The 14,782-nt window shown below is 45.2% G+C and overlaps 1 protein-coding gene across 1 annotated transcript in view; it reads right to left on the reverse strand.

The window, feature by feature from the left end:
• Positions 1-6,395: 6,395 nt before the first annotated feature.
• PINX1 (PIN2 (TERF1) interacting telomerase inhibitor 1) overlaps positions 6,396-14,782 on the reverse strand; it is a 64,080-nt gene continuing 55,693 nt past the window's right edge. Inside the window, exon 7 of the mRNA XM_026080622.1 lies at positions 6,396-8,171. Coding sequence (XP_025936407.1) covers positions 7,566-8,171 — 606 coding nt within the window. The 3' untranslated portion in view covers positions 6,396-7,565. The remainder of the gene's footprint in view (positions 8,172-14,782) is intronic.

The raw sequence follows: 14,782 nt of genomic DNA on the forward strand, positions 1-14,782 counted from the left end.
CCTGCAACTCCAGGGCAGGGAGAGAGGGACGAGAGCGCAGAGATTTATTATTTATTTGTTATTTTTTGGCCGCTTTCGGGGCGGCCCTGAGTCGAAAGGAGAAGGGAGAAGAGCCCCCGACGGAGGGTCCCCGCTGCGGGGGTGCAGGGGGTCGGGCTGCGCCCCCTCCCCAGCCTTTGGCAAGTGCCAGCGTGCCCGTTTGCGCGGGGGAATGGGGGCACGGCGGACACCCCTTCTCCCCCCCCGGCTTTGCCCCTTTTGGGATTCCCGGGTGCCCTCATAGGGGACCCATACGAGGACCTGCTGGCAGGTGGTTTTCCAGCCCCGTTGGGATCCTGCGCCAGCTTTGCCGGGGCCGCATGGACTGGGGATGGCCCAGAGGGGCCGTGACGTCCCCAGTCGCTCCCAGTGCCCGGCTGCAGGGCACCGGGAGGTAGAGGGCCAGCCTGGCGCCTTGAAGTCTTCTCCTTGCTGTGGCCTYGGTGGCCTTTGATGGAAACGTCCCCCCGTTTCACAAAGCCACCCCAGCCCGGCTGGGATGAAAATGCCATCATTGGGCAAGGCTATTTCCAGGGAACCAGTGCTAATCCCCTGCTTTGGTGCTGAGCGGGCAGGAAAATCACCCCCGAGGAGCATCCCGGCAGCCAGGGGTGGGATGAGGGATCTCCGGGGGGGTGACGGGGGACCAGGAACCCACCAGCCACCCCCCTGCCACCCRCATTTAAGTCACTCGATTCCTTTATGGCTCTGACCCGCCGACACGGGGCCACGGGGCGGCTCCGAGCGAGTGCGGATTTCCCATCCGGGCTGCCAGAAAGGCAGCCGGGACAGGGCCCGGCGCGGGGAGGCAGGCGTTTCCCTCGGGATGGAGCGAGGCGGAGGGGGGGTAAAAATAAATAAACCCACTCGCCCCCCCTCCCGGCAGCGGGTTCGGGCAGGGTAGGCAGCGATCGCCCACGTGTCTGGGTGTTTCTGTTGACTCCGGTCAGATTACAGGCGATGGCGAGYGGCGGTAGGTAAACGCAAGCTCCGCGGGATCAAGATCCGCCTGGGTTTCCCGGTCTTTCCCGCTCCGGATCGCGGCGAGCCGCCGCCGTCGGGGCTTTTTTGGCGGGTGCCGGCGGCGCGTCGGGGCCTCGGAGCGGCGGGAAGCGCGCCCCGAACCTCGCCGCGGGGGCCCTTCGCGGCAACTGCCCCTTTCCCGAGCTTTTCTGCCGGCCCGGATTAAAAACCGGGCGGAAACAACAACATTTTCCCAAAGGAACTGATGAAATCTATTAAGCTATTTGCGAGTGGGCTCCATCAGAGGCGTGTTATCTGGGAATCCAACAGGAAGGCGACTTCTCTTAAATCTCCAAGGCGCGGGAGATTTCCTGAGCTCGGGACAGATTTATAAACCCTTTGCACACACGTACACGCAGCCCAGCACATAGCGGCCGCCGCCGCGCGTTTCGGAGCCGCGGCGGTGCCGGGTTTTGGGACGCGGGTCGCTGTCCTCGTCGCGGCRATGCCGAACCCTCCGTCCCGCTCCCCGGCGGGTTTCCCTTTTGCACAAGGGACTTGCCGCAGAGGTCGGCGGAGGCAGCGGGGATTTTGTCTCTCTCCGCCTCCCTTTTTCTTTTGCCGGGCGACGGTCGGGGTTTTGCACGGAAAGCTGCAGATCCGGCCGGCCGGAAGAGCTGGGTTTGTGCTGGCAGAATTGGGGCTTCAGTTTAAATCCGGAAAGGGACATTGGCCCGGCCTTGGCAGCAGGGCTAAGCTGAAGGCCGAACTTTCCGTCCTCCTGGAAAGCCAAGGGAAGAAAATCCACAAGATCTTTTTTTTTTATTATTTTTTTTTCCCCCAATTCCCCTGTAGTAGGTGTTGAAGTGATCCGGTCCATAGACTGTCCGAAGTTGCAAGTTTTCACGCTGTATTTGGGATTACCCTGCTCGGTGTCAGGATGCRCGAGGCCTATATGTAATTATTATTATAAAAATAATATATATCCTCTATATCTGAGGCCCCAGAGGCCGGAAAATTTTGGGGAGTAGCGTAATATATCACTTTATAGGGGAAAAAAAAAAACTAATTCCAGTCGAGCCCTGTTACCCGACATAYGGCAGCGCGTTTCCCAGGTGCATTTCGCAGGGCGGGATGGGAGGTCTGGGAGATGCCAAAGCGCTGAGCCGGGATGCGGGAGACCCGCGTCGAGCTCCCGGCTCGGCCGCAGATGCCGTCGCGAGGCTTCGGGAGCCCAAAACTCGCTCGGGAGACGCRCGCTGGGACCGCGAGACGGTTCCCCGACGAAGCCGAGCGACACAAAATATTAGTCGCTTTGGATTTTTCTCCCGCTCGCCAAGGCAGCGCCTTCCTGGAGGCCCCCGCGGTGCGTTCGGAGCGCTCCAATGCAAACAATAACGAACACCGCTTTTTTTCCCCCTCTTTCCCCCTTTCCTTTAGCACCTGGCATTCTCGCCGCATTAGTAAGATGGRTTTCATTCTGCACCCTACTGAAAATGCTGGTTAAACCTGTCCCGTAGCAAGCTCGGCGTTACACAAAAGGCAGCTGGGGCCACGTGAAAACGCCACCTTTTTAATTGCGACCGTCTCGGGGTAATTAGCGGCAGTCTGGAAAACCTCCTCTTTACTTTTTGGGCTCACCTTTCGCCATTCCGGCGTAACGCTCGCCTGTATCTGGGGCACGGGAAGAAGCCGAGCTCTCGCAGGGCTTTGAGAGCGGGGAAATCGCTGCCGGAGCCGCGCGCGCGACAATAGACGGAGCAGACAAAGGGTGGGAGAAAGCTTTGTTCTCCCCATTTCACGGATGGGGACCGCAGGGGGGGTGGTAACTCCCGTGGGGTCATGCGGAGAATCCAGCTTTCCTTTCCAGCAAGGAAATCCAGCAAGTCCCTCCTCGCTATGAAAAAAACCCATCCCCTAAACGACTTTTGGGGTGCACCTGACCTACGGCGTTTTTTACGCAGCTTGCAAACAAGCAAGTCTGTTCTCGCGGTGACCCCCCCCCTCCCCAACACTTAATGACATTAAAATGCGTGAGAAAGTGCAAAATCCTAAATTAGCTCGATATTCACATGTTCCTTAACTATTGATGAAGCCCTCGTCTCCCAGGGGTAGTTCTTGCAGAGGCAGAGTGGGGGGGTCCCGCAGCGGGGCAGCTCGCAGTTCCTTTGCCGCCGCCAAGGCGGAAGAGCCGACCTTGCTCCGGGTCCCGCACGGATCACCGCTGGCATCACGTTTATTTGCGAGCAGAAGAAACCAGAGCTTTCCCCTTGCGCACCCCGCGGTGAGAAGTGAAGGCAAAAAAAAAAAGATTACGCTGAAGTCTTCAGCACACACACGCAGTCGTGATGCTGGATATTTCTTGAGTTACTCTTTTTTTTTTAAACACAGTTTTGTTTTTAACAGCTCCCAAATGAAGGAGATTTGATTTGGTTAAAGGGGACCGGCAGATTTTCCCTCTTAAGATCAAAAAAAGAAAAAAAAAATCCTTGAGTGACTCAGAAGCAGAATTTTTAACTTCTGACTTGCTGAAAAATGGAGTTGCAATTTGGAATTGGGACGATCTTCCCGCTTCTGCCACCCCAGATGTTTTCCACCTTATTCACCTGTCCCACGTCACTAAAAGTTTCCGAAGTCTCCGTGCGGGAGAGGTGCGGAGACGACGGTCTTGGTTACTGTCCAGGCACTTTGCGAGCGCTGACCCTTCCTTGGGGTTCCTCACCGCCAACGCTGTGCAAACAAGATTTACAGCCCTTACCATAACAAACCTCCGAGTGCCCGGGATTTGGGAGGAATTAAGYAAAAGACCGCTTTGGATGCTAGCAGTGCGCGCGCTGTTCGAGGACACGCTATTATAAGATCTTTTTTTAAGATAGGCGTGATGCTCTGCAGTGTTTCCARTTGACTTTGTCTGGTTTTCCTCTCTTCTTGCAGCTTCCTTCCTCCTCTTAGTGCTGGCAGGTTTGGAGGTTTCATGACGTAAATTGGGCCTTTTGAAGGTGGATGCTTTGGGAACTTCAATCTTGTGTGTTTAAACAAGAGAAAATTGGTTAATTACATTGGTGCAGGCAGTTAATTTTCTTCGCTGTGAGCTTATTATTTGAAAGCAGCCAGCACCAGAACTATCTCCTTGCTTAAAGGGAAACGGCGTTAATTGAAAAAAGACCCTGAACTGGATGGATCCCCAAGTGCACTTCCTAAATTTCACAAAGCAGCTGCGTTTCGGATAGCATCTAACGGATTAAAATTCCCACAGAAGTAAGGCTACGAGGTTCCGAGCACAAATCTTAACGGGTTGTCTTGAAACTCGATAGTACCAGSTATCTACGCTTTGAAATAACCCATGGCCAGGATAAAGCAAGAGAGCTAGTAAGTCTTGGAAAGAAATCCAAGGAATGGTGTTTAGTGATTCGGGGTCTCCCCCAGCGCCCACCAATGCAATCTCCCACCCTCGGCTCCAGGGAAGGCTCTGAAGAGCAAGACACCGGTAAAATCAAAACAAGCATAAAAAAGCCTACGAGGCTCATGCAGAATTTGGTCCGATGTTGGCAGCAGACTACTTCTACACGGCCTCCGCTTTCCAGCTTTGCGCTTGCAGGTAAATACAAGCACCAAAGTCAGCATATACATTGCCGCTGACACCGCCGCAATTGCAAATCACGCGGCTTGGCGTATAGGAGCCTTCGCACCCGCAGTTAATCTCGAGGCTCAGAGCAAAGGACACCACCACACCGGCGACGGACGGAAGTAGCTCACGGGTGACTGTCATCTGCATAAGGCCTCGAATGCGTAAAAGCAAATTCTCCTCTACGCCACTGACGATTTGGGCTTACTAAAACACGTCAGCGTCCGTACGCTGCTTGCGCATCGCTCTCCATTTGGAAGCGAAGGCAGAGCGGCGACTATCGTTTTGCTCCGTTTCTAGGTAATTTCACTTGGAGGTACATTAACTTCGTGCTTTGACGTATGGCTACGATGTGCGAATGTATAACGAAAGACCCTGCTGTTTAAAAGTCCTATTTTCACAGAAATAAAACCAAAACATTTCTTTGCGCTCGCGTTCTGCTAATTTCGCCCATTTGGGTAATGACGTAATTCTTTTTCTTCTGCTTCCTAAAGACCTTCTGGCCAAACCAGAGTTTGGTCAAAACTGGACTCACATCCCGCTAGAAACAAAACATAATGTATTGCTTTGAAAACATCCACTTCACTATGTAATATCTCCTAAGATGAACTTTTTGTCAAGYAATGCAAAATTTGTTGATTACTAACATACAAAGAGAAGAGCGGCTAAGAAAATAATTTTTTCCAAATTTTAGTCCGTTATACTTTTTTCTTCCCGCAACCCATACTCTGTATACATTATTTCTCTTTGAGCTAGATATTAAAGGCACATTAAAATAAATAAAATCACGCATTGCCTGGGTTAAAGTGAAATTCACACTTCTTCCTGCATAAGTAGAGAATCTTCTATTTGTAGCTGAAATTCAAATCTGAACCAGATTTAARTCTTAGGTGTACGGTGCTTGACTGTAGTAACTCCATAAATTTAAAGATTTATTCCTGTTTTCATACTTTCTGTGACTAACGCTGGAATCCGGCCAAACRCTTTCCATAAGAATTAGCACTTAGAAACTCACAGAAGATTAATAYAGCGAACAAACAAACAAGCCCAGTTTTGTTTGGAGAGGAAAACCTATTCCTTTACCAGCACCTTTTTAACTTTAAATCCCACAAAGACTGTAAAGTTAGCTGCCTAGGAGTTAAAATAATATTGGAAGCAGTTAGCGTTTTGGCTTTTACTGACAAGCAAGAATCCTAATTTGTGGTGACCAAGAAACTACAGGGGTTGCTTTAAGGAGACCCACAATACTTAGGATGCTTCCATGAAACATGAAAAATTATTCTGCTGCCTGCTGCCACCAAGAAGGTTTTTTTCACCCCAAGCACRGAGTTTATTCAGAACCCTAGAGCAGCCTCACGGTGTCAAGTGATATATTGTTTAAGGAAGCCAGGGAACAAGCCCAGCCACAGCACCAYCACGATGGCTAATATTTGTATAGCACTGAAAAGCAAATGCTACAAGGGTTTAGTGTGCGACACACAGAAAGGCATCTTGGCCTCTCTTACAATAGTGTAAAACCACAGTAATTTTGCTGCAATAAAGGAGCATGTCCTGAGGGCAAGCAAGCTGCATTTCACACCAAGATATCTTTAAAAAAGTGAGAAATCCAGTTAAGCTGCAGCTAAAACACCCGAAGCACGCGGACTGTGTGTTGTCGACTATGTTTCTCTCAGTGGACAATAAAGACAGCTTAAAGAAATTTGTTCACGTTAAATCCGCATCTTGATGGCGTTTTTCAAGCTGTGTTAAGCAACTGAGGTAACGCAAATTAAAAATGTACCCATTTTATTCAGCAAAACAGGACAACGGGATGCTTTAGATTTACAGCGATGAAACACAGCCAGGTCCAAAGTCAGCAGTGAACAGCTAATGGATTTAAATCCTGGTCGGCGACCCCGGATTACGCCACGATAACCCGCTGGCTTTCAGGGCTGCGCTTTCAAATTTCTGTGGCCAAGGCGAGATCAGAAGCAGACTCGAGGACGGCGACTGCTTCTTCCCATTGCAGGACTTCACTCGTCTCCTCTGGCAACTCGTCGCTGGGTGAGATGAAAATGCCGAAATGCACCTTGACTCTTTAAACCCTTAYATAAAGGTGAAGGTACCATGAATATTGCCTGGGAACCAAAGATTTAGATATGGCTAATAAAGGCACAGCTCCTGCAGCTCTGTTGCAAAGTTACACTAGCTTGACAATAGTTAACTACTGGCTAGGGAAGAAAGGGAGTTATTTTGTTTCATTCTTTGGTACTGACACTCAGGCATAATCCTTTAATTTGACTAAGTATTTGGGGAAGAAACAACGTTTATTTTATATATAAAAGCAAATCAGTGAAAAAAAATTGCATACAACTTTGCAAAACCTCTCCTGCTTCCACAAGCAGAGCTGGGCTATCACAAGTGGAAACAACTGTGGCTTTAAGAATAAAGGCAGTAGTAGCACGACTTTTTTTTTTTTTCTCCCTGGATTGAGAAAAATGCAGTCAGTACGATGCAGTGGATAGCAATTTACTGGCTCTCACAATTATAACCTACAAAGCCTTCTACGCAGCGGTTAAAACCAGGGCTGAAGGCAGCACAGGGTCTGCTGCGTTAAAACAYAGCTCTTGCAAAGTCAGTAAGGGTGAACAGTGGGCCATACTCGAAGAGACAAAGCTTAACTGTTTTTACCTATTTGCTCTGCAGACATGCAAAAATCTTGGCCCCGCGCGTGGAGACCTTTTTAACATGGCTCTGACGTTCGCGTTGGCCTGTCACCGTGTTCTCACCCCCTTGGAAGAGCTATATTTAAACACAATCTGTGGTTTCAGCTCGACACCGAGCAGCACGCTCAAGACTGAGCTACAACCTGACGTCTGGCTGGTGTGTTTACATCGGCTTCTCGTCCAACACGATAAAGTTCAAATCATCTCAAAGTCACAGCTTGACTGTTAAATGGTTAAACCTGCTTGCAGTGCTTCTTTTTCTTTCTCTGCATTTCTGCAATACACTTATCTGCCTCCTCTTTTTGCCTTTTGTGTTTCTTCTTATGGCGCTTCTTTTGCTTTGCCTCAGAGTCTTTTATGTTGCACTCTTCCTCATCAGATATTCCCGTACAAATTTCTCCACCGCCCATATTTTCATAACAACTAATGCTTTCCCCTTCATGTTGATCTTTTTGTTTTCTTTTCTTTTTTCCTCGGTGACATTCGTTGTATGGAGCATCCAGTTCCTCTCCATTCAAGCTACCTATCTTACGCTGTTTCACTTCTGGTTTCTCGCTGTGCTCTGTATTCTCTGCCTCCTCTCTCTTCTGCTGCTTCTTTTTCTTTTTGGCTTTGGTTTTCAGTTCTTCTGAAGGCTCTAAGGCTTCRTCTGCCGTTGGACAAGAATTGTCTAACTTTGTTTCGGTTTCATTTTGGGATGCCTTCAATTTTGCCATGCGCTTGGCAAAATATTCCTGTACTGTGAGAACACTCTTCACTGTGTTGGCACTTTCTGCAGGCTCAGATAGCCAGGGGTCTCTCTGCTTCTCTTCCTGAGACTCGGAATTGGCAATGTTCTCCTGCAGGGGAACAAAACAAAGAGGAGCAGGAGTGAGAGTCACAAGTAACGCCTTTAAACATAAGGTTATTTCTTTGCATGCTCACAGGAAAAATATTTAAAAATCAAATGCTACTTTGAAAATTAATAGAAATATAGACTTTGGCAGAATTTGAGAGGCAGCCCTTAATGCAAAAGATAGTGTAGTTTTAGAAAAAAGAAGAGGTGGCAGTATGGAAGGCAAAGAGAAAATATAGCACAGTACTTTAGGATAGGGAAGGGGATTTGATTCTTTGTTGTTCTGAATTTCTTACTATTTACCTAAGCTTGTGCAAGTCAAGCAGCTTATGTATAATACTATTAAACTCAGTGTATTATACCCACTTTGCAAGGGCACATGTCTCTACAAGATAGAAAACAACCTGGAAAATAATACAATATGATCTATTAGCCTGTGGCATAAAGGAAATCCCATGCCTGAAATACTTCCACAGCAAAGTGCAAGAACTTAAGATACACAGAACAATCCAGCATTGATGCATCTCCTCCGTCTTATCTGATCTTTAGAAATATCTGTTTCATAGCTGGTTCACTGTCATTGTGTCCTAGATGTTGTTATTTAAATATGCTCCATTTGATCACAGAACAGCTTCAAATGTTATCAGATGGCACAAACAACATCACAGGTTAGATCTTACAAGGTTTCTGCAYGCACAAAATAAATAGCTGCTGAACTGTAGCTGCAGGTGAAGATCTATAAAAAGAATCTAGTATCTACAGAGTAAATATAAAACAAAAAGCAAACTACAGCCATTCAGCTGAATAATGCAAGTATGGCATGAAGAGATTTGACTCTGAGAAAGCAACAACTGCAATGAGATGAAAATACATAACTTGTTAAATTGTCTGTGACTTACAAAACAAACAAGCCAAAAAGGCAGCTGAAATTCAGACTTGTTTACATGGATATTGAAGCACTCAAAAAAAAAAAAGAAGAAAAGCCCCAAAAGCCCCTTGTGGCATGTCCTTTTGCTTCGGCAAAAGTCATAAATAGGCTCTCTGGAGATCTCCCAAATTTTACATTGCTTTCTTTCAAGTCATGTGTGAGTTGCAGGTAACTAAGCACACCCTGCCGGTGGGAAAAGCTGAGCAGGTGGGAATTGTGCACAATCCTTACCAGGGTTTTGGCCTACAGGRCACAGGTCTTGAACAGAAGGCAATCACAGCTACTACAGTCAGTCGTGGTGAGCATAACGGAGATACTACACTTTTCCCATTCATAAATGTGTAGGCAGATAAGAGTATCCACCATACCCATGCATCTCGTATGTGAACTGAACTGGCTATAAAACACAACCAAAACAGAGAAGTTGTATTTTACACCCACATTCACTGGCATAAACTGATACGCAGGGTGAAGGCCAGCAGCAAACTGGGAGATATAAAACCACTTATCTCAACACTTTATAGTTATTGCATGATGGTGTAGATAAGTGATCTGGCTCTCTTTAGGGCATCATTAAACTTGCTAGCTGAAGTGGGTTTTATTGGAGTTTGTAAGTAAGGTTTTGCAGGACTGACTCCTTTCAGACCAGTAACCTTTACTCACATGAGCAGGAATGAAAAAATCTGTGTCATTAGTGATGCATTAAGAGGAGCGATTTCCTCATACATCTGCTTTCAAGAGAGCTATTCCAGTGGAACGAAAGTAATGCTACACTTGAGATTCCAGTAATGTTTGTGTGGGCACTTACAAAAATTAGGTACTTTTCTTCTAGGACTACCTTGCAGGGTATCTTGAGGTAAGTTTATGCAGTAACTGAAACTATTTGACTTCGGTCAAAGAAGTCTGCAAAGAAATGTTGAACACGGGGGGAAAAAAATATATGTATCTATGCACACACACATATATATAGTCTACATTTGAAAGGGGAGCTGCAGAAGTTTGACAAGACAGAATCCACAGAATAAATGGTTTGAGCTATGTTTATAGTTGCTGTCTTTCAAATAAGATACATGTCCCAACCCAAGCCCAAGCAAGCAGCATTAGTGCGGATCAAAAATAGATGCCCTGCTAAAGCAAACTTAAACAGGTCGCTCGCTCTTCTGTTTTCTTCTACCCACAGGAGGATTTTGACACCTTGTATTGCAAAATGACAAACAGTCTCCCAGGTTTTTGGCCACAGATGCCAGCCAGAACTGCCTCGCTCCCCACSCCAATATGTAAAACGCACTTGCGACCAGAAGACCAATTATCCTCTGGCCAACCAGGAAAGGATTTTCTCATTCCCTTGGTGAGTTCCAGGTCTGACAACTTAATTACTGTAATTGAAGGCAAATATTACTTGAGCTCCACACATTTCTCTTATAAAATACATTAGGCATAGAAAAACGTTCCTTTGGTTAAGCTGAGGAGCTCAGAAGGTATGCATGATCCCAGAAAACAAGAACCCCACTCAGAAACTCCTGTATTGATAAGAATTTTAATAACCAYGGGCCACTGAGCACAGAACCAGCAGGGCATGGAGACAAGCAAGGGGGTGCCAACCCTAGAAAACCTCTCAGTTTAGGAAAAGCTTATGCAAAACCATAAATCATCTGGAAGGGCTGTTAAATACCAGAAGCGTTCCCCCTCCCGTGACGTACCTGTCCAAGTAGCCATGGGAACRCTGTTCAACTCTAAACATGGTTTTTCTCTGACCTCTCAAAAGGAGAGACACAGTTCTATGCAATTCCTTCACTGTCTGCCCCCAAACACATGCACACACATGCAAAGAAAAATATGGTATATATATTAAACGTTTAGTGTATTTTTGCAATCTCTGAAAAGCAATTAGTTTTACAGGATAATAGAAAGAAACACTCCTGAAGAAGTGTTCCCACTTCCTTCCCCAAAGGACTGATGATCATGAAAAAGGAAAAGAACAACCATGCTGTAACTGGTTGGAGGCCTGAAGACCGGACTTTGGAGGAGATTTATTCTTCCAAACTGTGAGGTTCCACAATTGCCAAGGAAATCAGGTGGAGAGGATGAAGTTAAAAGGAGTTGCGAATACTGGCCTCTAGGGAATTGACAGAATGGGCCCATGCAAGAAAAGAGGACATCTCGAAACACGGTGTGAAATGCGGAATGGTTAAGAGGAAACAACAGGAAAATTCAAGGAGAGGCTGGGAAGTGCACGGGAAAAGGTGAAGGTCAGTTGTAGCCAGGAGTCACCTGTAAATATCATCTGTTCATGTAATTGGTTCGATGTATGGAAAATAATTTGAAGGACATAAACACTGCAAGTACCTTGCAGTTTTTTTCTGCCTGMTTTCTTCACTTAAAAAAACCAATGCTGATTTAATCATTAAGTTAGTACAATAAACCTATAGAGTGAAATCCTGGCTCCCTTGATTCCTGCAGGATCAGGATTGCATCTATAAGGCATCATATTCTAAGAACATCTTTCAGCCCTAGTTATTTAGTGAAGGAAAAAATAAAGTATAGTGGTCAATTATATATAAAAATGATTCACGTCACAAGGTGAAAACAGTTTGGTAACAGTAGAAGTGAGAAGTCGAATGATATTTAGACATCTCACAAAATCAAATGAATTTGAACCCTTAAATGTCTTTAGAGATTTAAGAGCTTACGTTGAAGAATTAAGGCCCCAAAAGAAAAACTTCATCTCTTGTGCTATTCTGGGAGGAAAAGCAAGATATAACAAAGACTCACAAAAGATGCCAGTACATAAGCAACAGAAGGAGCTTGGATAAATTCAGTGAAATTTCCCTCCTCTTTGGACATCAAGTGTTTCCTTTTTAGCACTTACAGCTTAAAATAGGAGAATCAAAAGATCTACAACACAGTCTAAGACCTGCCGCATACAAAACTACAGTTACTTAGGTGACTTCACATCGTCGTTTCCTCATTTGCAAAGAAGGGTGTACTACGTCACAAACAATTTTGTCAGCACAAATTCACAAAAAAGACACAAAACGAAAAGCACAGAAGAGCTGAGCATAAAAGCAGAATAGAGCTAAACTATAATTTTAGCAGACTCGTTTAAATTAGAGAAAATGAGGTTGATAAAGCAAGTACTGGCTATACCTCCAGCCTGTGTTACAAGGCAATCGCACGATCATCCATGGCTTTAAAATGCAAAACCCTCTTTCTGTACTCTCGCTAAATCATGGTGATTAGTTACTTTCCTGTTGAGAAACCGTAACAATAAGATTAATATAATCTAGTTGTATTCCTGCTGCTCCAGAYGCTCGCTGCAGAGCCACACCGGTATGACCCCCCCTGTGGTGCACACAACTTARCAGGCAAGAACGGAGGGCATCCCTGTATCTTTCCAACACAGGTCTAGCTCTAATGGAGAGAAGCACAGAAGATTATTAATAAAGAGTCACTCTGGAGTTTACAGACATTAAGGATGACAGTGCCTTGCTTTAAGGAGCTGAAAACTTGAAGTTAAGTATGAGCACAAACATTTGGATTGGGATCAAACAGACAAGAGAGTGAGCAAGGACTTGTAGCGTAATGCGTTTAAGCAGGATTAAAATAAATACATACATAAATATGGCCACGTACCATCAGTTCTGAAGTCAATTCTGGTATAAGAATTGGTACGTAGGAGGCACTACCAACTTCAATTCCCTTGATTAAGGACTGGTATACTGTAGACAGCATCTTATGAAGAGCTAATGATAACAGGTTTCCAGTACAGAAAAAGCTGCTGCAAAGAGGAAGGGGACAATTTTCCCRGTGTTTATGATGAAGAGGACAGGAAGTAGCAGGTGTAAATCACTAACATGAAACTTTGCTAGTAGGACAAATCTTCTAACAATATATGTTATGAAGCCTCCACCACTGGGAGTCTTTAAAAACAACCCAGAGAAACACCTATCAGGAAAGTGTTAGGTAGAGTCAATCTTTGCCTGGACTGGGAAATGGAATATCTGGACTCCAGAAGCATCTTGCAGCCCTATAATGCTTTAAAAACCTAAAACAGGACACATCGTGAGAGATACGAGTTGAATTCCTGGTAATAAAAGATGGTTTAAATGAAAAAGATGAAAAGCAGCAACACTAATGAAGAAATGCTGAACATTCAGGTCCCTCCCTGCCATTTCCTTCCTTCATGGACCCTGGTATTTTAATCACCCTGATATCTCAAGTAGCCATAGTAATTTTTAATTGTGCTACTACTTACACTGAGTGCCAATATAGCAAAGATTCCACTTATGGGAAATGGAATGAAAATCCTGAATGTCGAATACTTGGCTGGGCTGCATGACATGATAGCATCTTTTTTTTTTTTAACGGACAAGTTCCAATTACTATACAGAAGCAATTTCCTGTTTGATTCCATTAAAATAAATTCTGTGCTAGAATACCTTGAAAATCACCTGCTACCTTGCAGCTGAATACTAACTACTGCAGTCTACATGAACTATCAGGTCAGCTCTGTCCCTTATCCAGTAAAAGCAGACACAGAGAGAGGTTAGGAAATAACTCATGGAAAAGGAGAAGGAAAAAACCCTTAAACAAATCCAACTTTTTTCTCCAGGGAAATACAAGGATCCATTTTTCCTACGTTTGCTTCCATCTGCAGCTACAAAGAAAGAGCAGTCAGGCTACTCCTGTTACAATCAAAAGGGCCAGGAATTTTATTGTAGTAAATCCCTGCTTAGAATAATTTTTGGGTTATTCATAGAATCATTGATTGGAAGCGACCTCTGGAGGTCTCTAGTCCAACCTCCTGCCTGGAGCAGGAATATCGCCAACACTAGATCAGGTCAGCTGTGGCTTTTTCTAGCTGAATCATGAAAACTGCTAAGGATGGAGGTTCCACAGTCTCTCCGGGTACCTGTTCCAGTGCGGCACTGTATTCTAGGGAGGAGGTTTTATTACTGCATAATAGCACTCATTGCAGTCTACTGTATAAATCTATAGGTGCTTGGTTTTCAGGTACATTTACATTATATCTACTGACTCCATTTTTTATTTGAGTTTTAAATTCAGTGGTGATGTGTTTCTATTAGAACTGCATTGAGTATCTCAGGCTGTCCTGTAATTCTATTTTATATTTTTGCCAAAAGCTCATCCCATATCCCAGCAAGTGGCCAGTTTTAGCATTTTCATTTATTTTTATAATTCACACATTACTACCGCTAAAATAGAAAGCCACCGTCTCACTTGCTGGATGCAATCTCTAGGTATCCAAAATGCCATTTGCTTGTCATACAAACAGTACATTTTTACTGCTGTACCACATATTGGATTCCAGCCTGTTTCCATCAATGAAACGGGAGCCGTCCAATACGTTGTAACACATCGTATTGGATAATTGGGTAATGCAAATAAAAAAGCCGGGTTTTGCCTTCGGCTTGAAAACAACAATGAAACAGGAAGCAACAGGGTTGCAAAAGTGCAACAGATTGAATTTTGGCCAGAGTCTTGATGATAGTCATGGGGATTTTTTCCAGCTGTCATTATCAGATCCTGGTCAGTCCTCCAGCTCTAACAGTTACAACACCTGTATTTCTAATGTGAACTTGGGAACCCTGACACTGTGCTGCACAGAGAATACAGAAACTTCCTCCTACTGTTCTTACACTTTTCAGGGAAAAAAAAAAAAAAAA

This window comes from Apteryx rowi, unplaced genomic scaffold, assembly GCF_003343035.1.
Source record: "Apteryx rowi isolate R43461 unplaced genomic scaffold, aptRow1 scaffold_528, whole genome shotgun sequence".
Classification (NCBI taxonomy): domain Eukaryota; kingdom Metazoa; phylum Chordata; class Aves; order Apterygiformes; family Apterygidae; genus Apteryx; species Apteryx rowi.